Below are 12115 nucleotides of genomic sequence, written 5' to 3' on the forward strand. Positions count from 1 at the left end.
ACCCTTCCTTACACCTTATACAAAAATTAACTCAAGATGGATTAAGTACTTAAATGTTAAACCCAAAACCATAAAAATCCTAGAAGAAAACCTAGGCAATACTATTCAAGAAAAAGGCATGAGCAAAGACTTAATGACTAAAACAACAAAAGCAACTGCAACAAAAGGCAAAATTAACAAATGGGATCCAATTAAATTAAACAGCTTCTGCACAGCAAAAGAAATTATCAGGGTAAACAGGCAACCTACAGAATGGGAGAAAATTTTTGCAACCTACCCATCTGACAAAGGTCTAATATCCAGAATCTACAAGGAACTTAAATTTACAAGAATAAAACAATGCCGTCAAAACATGGGTGAAAGATATGAACAGATACTTCTCAAAAGAAGACATTTATGCAGGCAACAAACATATGGAAAAAAAGCTCATCATCACTGGTTATTAGAGAAATGCAAATCAAAACCACAATGAGATACCATCTCATACCAGTTAGAATGGCGATTATTAAAAAGTCAGGAAACAATAGATGCTGGCAAGGCCATGGAGAAATAGGAATGCTTTTACACTGTGAGTAGGGGTATAAATTAGTTCCACCATTGTGGAAAACAGTGTGGTGATTCCTCAAGGATATAGAACAAGAAATACCATTGGACTCAGCAATCCCATTACTGGGTATATACCCAAAGAAATATAAATCATTCTACTATAAAGACACATGCACATGTATGTTTATTGCATCACTGTTTACAATAGCAAAGACTTGGAACCAACCCAAAGGCCCATCAATCACAGACTGGATAAAGAAAATGTGGCATATATACGCCATGGACTACTATGCAGCCATAAAAAAGAATGAGTTCATGTCCTTTGCAGGGACATGGATGAAGCTGGAAGCCATAATTCTCAGCAAACTAACATAAGAACAGAAGACCAAGCACTGCATGTTCTCACTTGTAAGTGGGAGTTGAATAATGAGAACACATGGACACAGGGAGGGGAACATCACACACCAAGGCCTGTCAGGGGTTGCGGGGGCAAGGGAAGGGTGAGCATTAGGACAAATACCTAATGCATGTGGGGCTTAAAACCTTGATGACGGGTTAGTAGGTGCAGCAAACCACTATGGCACATTTATACCTTTGTAACAAACCTGCACATGTATCCCAGAACTGAAAGTAAAATAAAATAAAAAAGAAGTTATCTTAGTATAAAAAAGGAGGAGAAAAGGTTGTGTTTTTTTGTGAGTGTTGAAAAAGCAAAATGAGAAAAGTATTAGGGAAATGAGTGCCTTGAGGAGGAGGATGGGGGAAGGTAGTTAAATATAAACCTGGTTTTATTTGCAAAGCTTTAATCTTGATAAATGGGACCTTCTTAAAGCAAATATATTGTATAGGGAGCTCATATTTGTGTTTCAAAATCTAGGTTATAGTCCAAACGATTTCAAATCTGAGAGAAACTTTTTTTAGAGTCCATTGTACCTTGTGTTAATATGACAACAAACCAGAAAATATTAAGAAGCTAGTAATTATGAAGAAAATAATAGGTAATTACTCAAACCAAGCCTTGATAACTGAAAATGTCTAAATAAGTTGTTAGATCTTTGAGAGCTCTGCCAGGGACTATTCTTTGCAGTAACTAAAGCTTCCTTTTCTATAAATGATTAACAAGAAATATTTGTTTAATTGACTTGAAAAACTCCAAGCATGCTATGTTCATTTTTAAGAAAGATGATTGTTAGAAATAGTTAATTTATGTTAAAAGAAGTATAAATAAGAATTAGATTATACATATGTTTGAATGTTGATATCTTCGTCATCTATTCTGTGAACTGGATTAAGGTGTTCTACCCCCAAAACAGAAAGGTGCTTTTTTCCAAATAGCGGGAAAGAAACTAGATTAATAAAAATAATTTTCTCTATTTACATTTTTTTCCATTAATTGTTCCGAAACATTTGGCTTCTACTGCCATTTGCTTATGATAGAATCTGGTGCAAGAACATAACAATTTTGTAAAAATGCAGTTGTTACACCTTGCAGAGTACACAATCTTGAGCTCATTGTCACAGAGTAGCTAACAAAATGATAGCTTAGAGAAACAGTATTATGATATGAGCCTTTGCCTGAAGGAAAATGATTTTTAGAGACTGTAAAATCTACCTTTGTCTTAAGCCAGGCCAGCATAGAGCCCCTGCACATGGACCACACAGCGGTGGCCTCTGAAGACTTGTCTTTACTGAACTGTGCTTTGGTGGGAAGTCCTCAGCACCCTCTGCACAGAAAGCAGCCTATATAATTTGCTCTTATTAAAGGCATTCTGCACATTACATAGTGACCTCTTTCTGTGGACCTTCAGGAGAAATTTATTTTTAACTTCAGTCTCAATAAAAGTGTGCTCCTTTTCAACATTTTTTGGGGACACTACATTGTATAACTGATAAAGTTTTTTTGTGCATTCGCTGTTAAAAAAGTTCAGTTAAACCCAAGTTCACCCATAGCAAGGTCAATAGCTTTATGATACACATTTTCCTGTTAGTTTTCTTCTGCTTCCTGTTTGTTTCTACCTCTGGTTTTGCTTTCTTCCCTACTTCTAACATATGTCATCTAGTAGTAGTTTATATATATTTTAAGCAACTTTAAGTCTTGAGGAAATAAGATGAAAGAGAAATATATTCATTCATACATATATAAAAATATGTTGTGTTTAGTCATTTGGGTTTTATTTTCTGCTAAGAACATTGTGTTTCACAATTATTTTGACACCTGAAGAAATATGATAACTTTTTATGTAAAATTATAGCTGCTAGGAGTGCAGAGAAGATTCTTCACAATGCTGGCAAATATCAAACCACACTATCATCACCAGCCAATAATTTTTAGTGACCTACTTTGTATATTGCAGAAAAGTACAGTTTTCACAATGTCTCCTATAACCTAGCCTGCTGACTGTTCTTTCTAGTTTATTTTCCAGCACAATTTATTTACGTCTCCCATTTAAACTCCTTCACTGGCAACTAATTGATTTTTTTTTTTTTTTGTAAAGAAAATTTTTACTTGATTTTATTTAAATCTTCCAGTCTGTCTGTGGATAGTTTGATAATTTCTGAATCCTATACTAGGCCTGTGGGTTCAGGATGTAAACTAATGTCAATAGTCCCGACCCCTGAGAAAAACATAATTAGGTCAGTTAAACCCACTGAAAAAGTCCATGCAAGCTGTTCAATTTTTTGTTTAGCCTGAATAATTAAAGCTTGACCTCTATGTGAATGTCTTCAGAACTCTGGCTAAGTACGGTTGAACCAGACATGCCATCTACTGGGAAGAGCATCAAGTATGGGTAGAAAACAGAGCTGCAATAAAAAGTAATGAGCAGGCTGGGCGTGGTGGCTCACACCTGTAATCCCAGCACTTTGGGAAGCTGAGGCGGGTGGTTCACGAGGTCAGGAGATTGAGAACATTCTGGCTAACACAGTGAAACCCCGTCTCTACTAAAAATACAAAAAAAAAAAAAAAAAAAAAATTAGCCAGGCGTAGTGGCGGGCACCTGTAGTCCCAGCTACTCAGGAGGCTGTGGCAGGTGAATGGCATCAACCTGGGAGCCAGAGCTTGCAGTGAGCTGAGATCGCACCACTGCACTCCAGCCTGGGCAATAGACCGAGAGTCCATCTCAAAAAAAAAAAAAAAAAAAGACGTAATGAGAAGTAGATGGTGGTGATGGCTGCACAACAATGAGACTATACTTAATGCTGCTGAATTGTACACTTAAAGAGTAACTTTTATGTGTATTTTACCACAATTTCTATAAAAGTAATGAGCAGTATTAAAAAATGTTAAAGAATAGTAGAAATTAATATTAGTAATTAATACCATTATATTCATAACATATCATATTTTCATTATAATGCTAATAAATACTGATACAATGCTTACTATATGCCAATACTATTCTAATCATAGAATTATAGACTTTGTCACTATTTCTCCCAGACTATTCATAAAAGAAAAGCTTTTTAAACATTTTTACTTGTCATATCTGTAAACAAGGTTGCCACATTCCAGACTTTAAGAAAGCCTTTGTAATCAGCAGGAAGGAACTTCAATACAAGGTGGAGATAACTAAAATGGTAAAGCCGTTACCAAATTTCCTGGCAATAAAAAGCAGGTGGGGTGTGATATTAACTGCACATCATTCCTAAGACATTGAGAAGCTTCTTCTAAGTGTAAAACATGAAAGTACAGACGAATTGGAGGTGGTTTAGATGTGGACCACTGGTAAAAATAAAACCATTGCATAAGAACTTTAAACTCTTGTAATTGTCCAAACATCCTCAATGATCGTCTCATCTCTCCATTAGTCAATTTCTCATATACAACAGACTTTTACCCATCTTCTCCCCCCTCCAGTGTCATTCTCCTATCACCCTAAGCAAGTCAGAATCCTGTTCCTCATGGGCGTCTTCAATAGCATTTCCAAAGGTGACTCACTTTTAATCTGGTCACTACCATCTGTAATTCACAATTTGGAGATTAGGGATATATATTGTATCTTTTTTTGTCTCTTTCCCCACCCTCAGGTCATCAGTTCTACCCAGGTAACTCTTATTTCTTTTGACCTTGCACATACACTGGATTTATGGGCATGGTACAGAAGATGGAGGGAGGTAGATAAGTCATTATTAGGCTGTATAGAGAGGGTAGGGAAAATGAGTAGGTATGTCAGAGAAAGCTTAACCGGGTCCTGAATTTGAGCATAAAGCTCTTATTCATCCTGGTTTTTACTGATCCTTATCCCAGTCCTCTCTTCTTTGGAATTCTGCACAGATTGTCTTCATACACATCTAATATCAAATCATCCAGGTTAAATCATCTCCAAAAGTTTTCACAGTCTGATTCCATCCCATTAAGGCTACTCATCTAATTGTCTTTTTCTTTACTACTCAGGGTGTAATCTGTTAGGCTTAATAGGCTCATAGTCTCTATTTACTTCTTATGTTTGTCTTCTCTATGCAACTAGATGATGTATTTGAATAAGCCGGAGATGTGTCTTTTATTTCCTTTATATACTCTCCCCTACAATGCCTGTCATAGTGGTTTGTTGTGTAGATAGAATGAGCTTAATACTTTTTTAAAAATTGAAATGATGGTACATGTAGAGAGATTAATATCAAGTTTTCTTTACTTATACAAAATACATGTATATGTTTTGGTGGGGGCATTACATACAAGTCAGAGATAATAAAATCTTAAAGGTCTGTAGTCTCTCCCAACAATTTAAGTACTTGGATATGAAAAACTTCGTTATCTGGGCATTGACTGTGTAAATATCATTCCACGCATAATCATTTTGTCTTTGTCCACAGCTTTCCCTATCTCTAGGCTATGAGAATATATGAACTTGGGAGAATTTTCCATAAAATACTTCTCCATTAGGGAAAAAAAATAAGAAAAATGCTAACATGGAACTATCAGATATTTTTAACTATGTGTTAGGCCCACTGCATTAGGGCATATACCAGTATTTTGTAAAACCAAAATTCACTGCCTAGTGAATTGTTCCTTCCTGGTCTGTCCAGAGAAGTAAATGGTGAAATATTCATAGCTCTTGGGAACATCCAAGCTATTTGGTAAGAGCTTTTCCCTAGGTTTGCCAAAATGGCCCTGAACTCAAAATATGATGTTTATTCAAAATGATTATAAAAATGGCATGAACTTTATTTTAATAACTTGAAAGAATTCTGGAGAAATAATTTCATGTTTCTTCTAGTCCCTTCATATTTTTGATACATTCACAGCTGTTCTTTTCCAACTTGCAATTAGAATGACTAATAATGTTTAGAATTTTATTTGCTGGTTTCTCTTAAGTCATGATTCTACCATGAGTCATTTAACTTCTTTCCATAGCACCCAGTTATAACAAACAGTGGATTATGTCACTGAAGGTGTACTATGTAGCCAAAGTTGTAATTTCATCTAAGTGACTTTGGAGAGAGAAATAAAAAGTGAAAATTCTTTTTCGTTTCAAAATAAGAGGGGTTTTAATGTTTCTACACAGCATCAGATAATAGCCCCAAGCAAAGATATTATTGATCCCCAAACAAGTATTTTCCAGATCAATTAATATTCATGTCTATCTGTCTGAGCAATGGATTAGAAACTTTATAATTTTCATTTTATGGAAGAGAAACCAGACTAAAAGGCTAGGGGTATGATCATTTGGTTTCTGGTTTCAGTTCTGACACTAACAAGCAATATCCTTGGGTAACTTGCTTAATCTTTGGGGCCTTATTTTTCTCAAGTAGAGGATAACGAAGCTGGATCTCATGCTCCATTCTCATCTCTTGCCTACCCCCCATTATTTCATATGATTTTCTTGTCCCTATTATACCTTGGTAAATTCTAGATAAAGAGAGATCCTGCCCAATTTCACAGTAGAGAAGCCCAGGACTAGCTGTGTAATTTGTGGGGCTCATTGCAAAATGGAAATGTTGAATTCCTTCTTAAAAAATAAAGAATTTCAAGAGGGTAACTGCAAAGCATTAATTAAGCATGTGGTCCTTCTGAGCATGAAACCCTTTGCAACCGAACAGATCACACACATCCATGAGGCTGGCCCTGTAGACAACAAAGAAATGTTTCCCCTACCTTCCAACATTCTATTTTCCTCTTAACAGAATGGAAATCTTAGCAATATTGATTAGACAATGACATGAATCATGAAAAGAAAGGAATAGTGGGAATACAAGTATTAGAAAGCCAATGTTTTGTGGATGTTTGAAACTCTCATATATATTCATAGGGCTTACCCCACTGGTATGTGCAACAGGCAATTGGTAGTTTCTAAAGATGCTCCCAGTGAATTATGCCTCCTGGTATGTGGTCCTTATGCAGTTCCCTTCTACGCTGAATCTAGACTGGCCTATAATTCATGTTCACAATAAATAGAATGCAGCAAAAGTGAAGCCCTGTGTCCCAGAGATTCTGGTACATTGTCTCTTTGTTCTCATTGGTTTTACAGAACTTATTTATTTCTGCCTTAATTTCATTATTTACCCAGAAGTCATTCAGGAGCAGGTTTTTCAGTTTCTATGTAGTTGTGTGGTTTTGAGTGAGTTTCTTAATCCTAAATTCTAATTTGATTGCACTGTGGTCTGAGAGATTGTTATGAATTCCATTGATAAAATTGTATATGTTTATGGTATACATAACATTTTGATATACGTACACGTTATGGGATGACTAAATCAAGCTAAGTAACATATCCATAATCTCACATAAATTTTTTTTGGTTGCTGTTTTAACACTAAGTTTTGGGGTGTGTTATTTCAGACAGCCTCATCAATGACTGTCTATCTCATGTGACTTTAAGGATGTCTAAAGGTTCCCCAGTTGTGCAATATCTACAGGATCACTGAATGCCAAGTCCCCAGGGAAAGGAATGATGAAAGGGGAAGTTGCTGGAAGAGAGAGGAGGAAGTTGAGGCCATAGAGAGGAGGGCCCTGAAAGAAAATGTTAACTGCTTGCCAGTTTGACCAGAGGTCTGTTCCAGCAGGAACAACTGCGTTTAGACCAGCAGTTCCCATGCTCTGTTTTACAGGTCTGAGCTTTCCCGTAGGTGAACTTATGTTTTGAAACTGTGTACCATGTCGTACCAGCTAGAATAAAGCCAACATTACACATTCAGTTCTACCATGGTTATTTTAGTTCTGCTCCATATATAATGACCACCAACCTTGAATATCAATGGGTGCAGTCCCTAGGGAGTATAGGACAGATTCACAATTTCAATGGGGCTACTGGAAACATGCTTGGCTATTTCTTTCCTCATGGAAAGTCAGAAAAAAGCATTGTTATATAGGAAAGACAGGATATTTTAAGTGCCTATTTCATTTGATAATGTTTTTCTCTTCACTGTCAAGAAAAACCATTAAAAAATCATGTCTTTGTTTCCTTTGCTGTTAAATCATAGTTAAAGAAAAATGTAGAAATGAAAGTTATCCAGGTCTATCAATTATTATTTAAAGTAATATCTGTTTTATTAATGTGTATAGGATTTAAAAGAGTTATAATGAAGCATTTTAACCATATAAATATTACTTCATAGCATTTTTAATAACTAAGAAAGATAAGCCCTTTTCTTGTTGGTTCTTGATATTTTCCTATCTGTATTCAAATTAATGCAGAACTAATAGCCATTATCTTACTGGTAGCAAGGAGACACATTATAAAACCTTCTTGTATAAAATTTTATTCACTAATAGAAAAAAAGAGAAATAGTGGAAAACTGTTAACATTTAACACAGTGTAAATACATTGCCCATTCTAAATGGTTTGAGGTCTTAAAGACCCTCTTCCAGGGGTTTTTGAATATTCAGTTCTAGTAAACATCACAGCCAAAGAGTTCCAGGCGAAGTGCAATACTTTGATTCCATGTTTTAGGAATGACACGGATAAACCTGGAAATGATTGGGGGGTTGAAAAAGTTCTTCACATGTCCTTTGGTATTAGTATTTCCTTCAAAAATCTGAAAGCAAAATAAGAGAAAATCTTTAATGACAGCATAAATGGAAACAAAAATCTTACAGATAAGTTTGGTTTTTTTTAGACAAGGTCTTATTCTGTTGCGCAGGCTTGAGTCCAGTGGCACAATCATGGCTCACACAATCATGGCTCACTGCAGCCTTGAACTCCTGGGCTCAAGTAATCCTCTCTCCTCAGCCTTCCAAAGTGTTGGCATTGCAGGCATGAGCCATCACGCCCAACCCAGATAATTTTTTATCCTATTAGCTCAAAATGAGCATATCAAAGAACACATAGAACACTATCACAGAGATGATCCTCCATCAGTTATGAAATCACATGCCACATAGATTTCATCTCACCAGTGATCTGAGTTAAATTGGGGAAAAATCAACAAGTCTCACATGGTGCTGTGGAGCAGCTGCAAAACCATTTCTGCCTTCAGCCCCTTTGTATTAGCTGTATGACTGAACAAGTTACTTATTCTCTGATTCTTCATTTCCTCATCGGCAGAGTAAGGATAATAAAATTTCACCTCACAGAAATCATTGCAAAGATTTAAAAATGTATGTAAAAGTAAGTGCATAGTAAGTGCCAGGAAGTGGCCACCAATAAATGGTTAACTATTGCCAACATTTAAAATTTGACCAGGCATTTTAATTTATTTATCCTTGTTGGCATGTACCTTATATCCTCAACTAAATTGTATAATTTCTCCTCCTCCATCATCAGCAAGTTCTCCAAGGTTTACATATACCAGAAATGAAATCTCTATTTTTTTATGACAATGATATTTATCCTCCTATGGGGGCAACCTGGTGTAGTGAGAAATAAAACAAACCAAAACAGACAACCAGGAGTTTGTCTGACAACAGGCACCTGAAGAACTAAGATTCAGAAGACTTAAAGAGGTGGTACATGTCAGATGCCACTCTACCTTGTCCACCATGGAGGATTTCAGCCTGTACGGTTTCCATTCCACTCCCTGGTCACTGTAGTGGATGGTATAGCTCTTTACATACATTTCAGAGGACAGAGACTTGCAGCCCTGTGTTGTAATTGCTGTTATCTTCTTGATCTTGAGTAGATCAATTTCTAGCCACTGCTTGTTGTTGTTTGCCTATGAAAATGACAAAAACACATAAATAAGGAAGATGTTAAAACCTTTGCTTTTTTTTTTAGACCAAGATATGCAAAAAAGCACAGAGCTCAAAAGGATTTTGTTCTATCTTATCCCTTAGGATTCACTGTCTCCTAGAAGCTTTCCCTCTTTCTTCTTTGTTGCCACAATATGTGTATAAATTTCTATTGAAGTATTTCACATATTGTACTATAATTGTTTCCTTCTTAGTATTCCTTACTGCTTGAGGGTAGAGGCTTATTTAATTTTGTTTCCTGTTACTCACCACAATGTTAAGATACCCAGTTGGTGTTCAATAAACAGTTGTTGAATAAATGAATGAATACATGAGTTTTATTTGGAAAAATTATTAAATTTCTAAGTTATCTGTAAATATTATTTTCTTAAGCAAATTTATTCAAATACTCTGGTAATATTGCTACAGGGTTATCTGGGAAATAATTGGATAGCATCCTCTCTCTATTTCACCTATTTTACAAAACCCAACTTCTCTTTTCCCCTGTTAATGTCAAATAGCAGAAACAGTTCAATTTCTTCTGATATTTCAAATAAATGTAATATTTGAGAGACCTGATAAAACAATAAGTAGAGCTTGATACACAGTACAGTTATTGTCCTGTCTCCGGCCTAACAAAATGCCTAATCACATGGTTGGTGATATGCGTTTAGAGAAAGATCAAAAGGTCTAAACTGAGTTTTAGAGTAATCTGAGATAAATTTTTACCTTTGGGAGATTTGTCATCTACCATAGCCTCATTCAATTATAAAGGAAATAATATTGATATGTTTCTTCAACATCACCCACACATACTTAAGTGTATGTGTATATATATGTGTATGTGTATATACAAAAATGCACATGCTATATGTATTTTAAAATCAAATTAACTGAATTAGAATGATTATATGAGAAAACTTTTAAGTCTATAACATCCTCTAGCGACATCTGGGTGATATTTTAGTGTGTCTTCAAATCAAGGTTGTACCAGTGATAGACAGTATAACCAGCTGGAAGTTTTCACAGGCATAAAAGAGGTAGAGACATTTTAGCTATGGAGAGAACAGCATCTGTGTGCATCCTGCGTATGTCCAGCTTTGATTTTCAACCTCTCCAAAGAGACCATATAAAGACATTTCACGTGAGTGGAAGGGGGTTAAGTAAAACACGTATTTCTGATCCCGAATTCTAACTTTGAAATAACAGCATTAAAAATTAGCATTTTATCTTTGAGGCCTTTGTTATATTACAAAGACTAAGAGCAAATTATAGAGAGTGCAAATGTTTTTAAAAGATTGTAAAATGAAGTATGGGGTGACGAGGTTAAACCATGAACAAGTCTAAAGAGTCATCTGAAAAAGAACTGGATAACATCTCTTTATTATTTATATTGCTATGTAAATTATATAAATATAATATAACAGTATTTTTATTATTTTAACTTCTCTGGGTATCAGCTTTGCCCTCTACAAAATTGCAAAACGAGGTATTTGGGCTGCTACAAATGGTGGAAGGCGCATGGCCTGTTTACTGGGAGAATGGGATTCTAGTCCTGATTCTGCTACCAAACTAAGCTAAAATTATTTAATCTCCTGTGTGTTTAGACTTAAAAGGAAAAATCTACACCAGATGCTTTGCTCCTTGCTATTGTAACATTCTGTGATTCCCTGATTCCAGAATGAGTTTCAAGACACAGATATCAGTTCCCAAGACTGTGTGGAATCCAATCTTTTCTATTTACCCCACTAGCACCACAATTCTTTTTTCCTTTCTGGTGGCCTAATTTAAGGATAGGTCCTGGAATTCTACAGAAAGTCAGGAAATTGGAGTGTAGGTATCTTAAGGGAGGGAGATATGAGGGTAGAAAGTAGGGAATTTGGATTTAGTCGGCTGAAGGGATCATCAAGTTATCCATGCCATTCTGATATCTCAGGTCATTTAAAGAATTAATAAAAATGAGTCAACTACTAAGAGTTACCCCCAAATTAAATCACCTGAATTATTCAGTGGGCTAATATCAGGGGTAGTATAACTCTCTGGAAGGTGTTTGTTTAACTTAGATCACTAATTTTATAACTCTGGTTTTGCAACATTTTACTATGCTTCTAGTTGTCTCAATAAATATCACAAAGCTCTTAAAATAAGGAGGGTGGGGAAGAGAATAAAAAAGTTTAAATGACATTTCATTTAAGACAATGAAAACATATTGCTAAATTGTAAAGAGAAAATAAGAGATGATGTTGCAAATATAAATCATTTGTTTATCACTAATGTAAGCTGTCTAAATGAGGAGCTGGCAAACTATGATCCATGGGCCAAATTTGGCGTACTGCCTGTTTTTTTGTAAACAAAGTTTTATTAGAACACAGCCAGCTCATTCATTTACATGTTGTTTATGGCTACTTTCCTGCTACAATGGCAGAGTTGAGTAGTTATGGCAGAGAATGTATGGCCCACAAA

At 35.5% G+C, this 12115-nt stretch overlaps 1 protein-coding gene across 1 annotated transcript in view; it reads right to left on the minus strand.

Moving 5' to 3' along the window:
• Nucleotides 1-8228: 8228 nt before the first annotated feature.
• Nucleotides 8229-12115, minus strand: part of F5 (coagulation factor V) — a 72449-nt gene continuing 68562 nt past the window's right edge. The window contains exons 24-25 of the mRNA XM_015124968.3: nt 9454-9636; nt 8229-8520 (exon numbers count right to left, since the gene is read on the minus strand). Coding sequence (XP_014980454.2) covers nt 8374-8520; nt 9454-9636 — 330 coding nt within the window. The 3' untranslated portion in view covers nt 8229-8373. The remainder of the gene's footprint in view (nt 8521-9453; nt 9637-12115) is intronic.

This window comes from Macaca mulatta, chromosome 1, assembly GCF_049350105.2.
Source record: "Macaca mulatta isolate MMU2019108-1 chromosome 1, T2T-MMU8v2.0, whole genome shotgun sequence".
NCBI lineage: Eukaryota > Metazoa > Chordata > Mammalia > Primates > Cercopithecidae > Macaca > Macaca mulatta.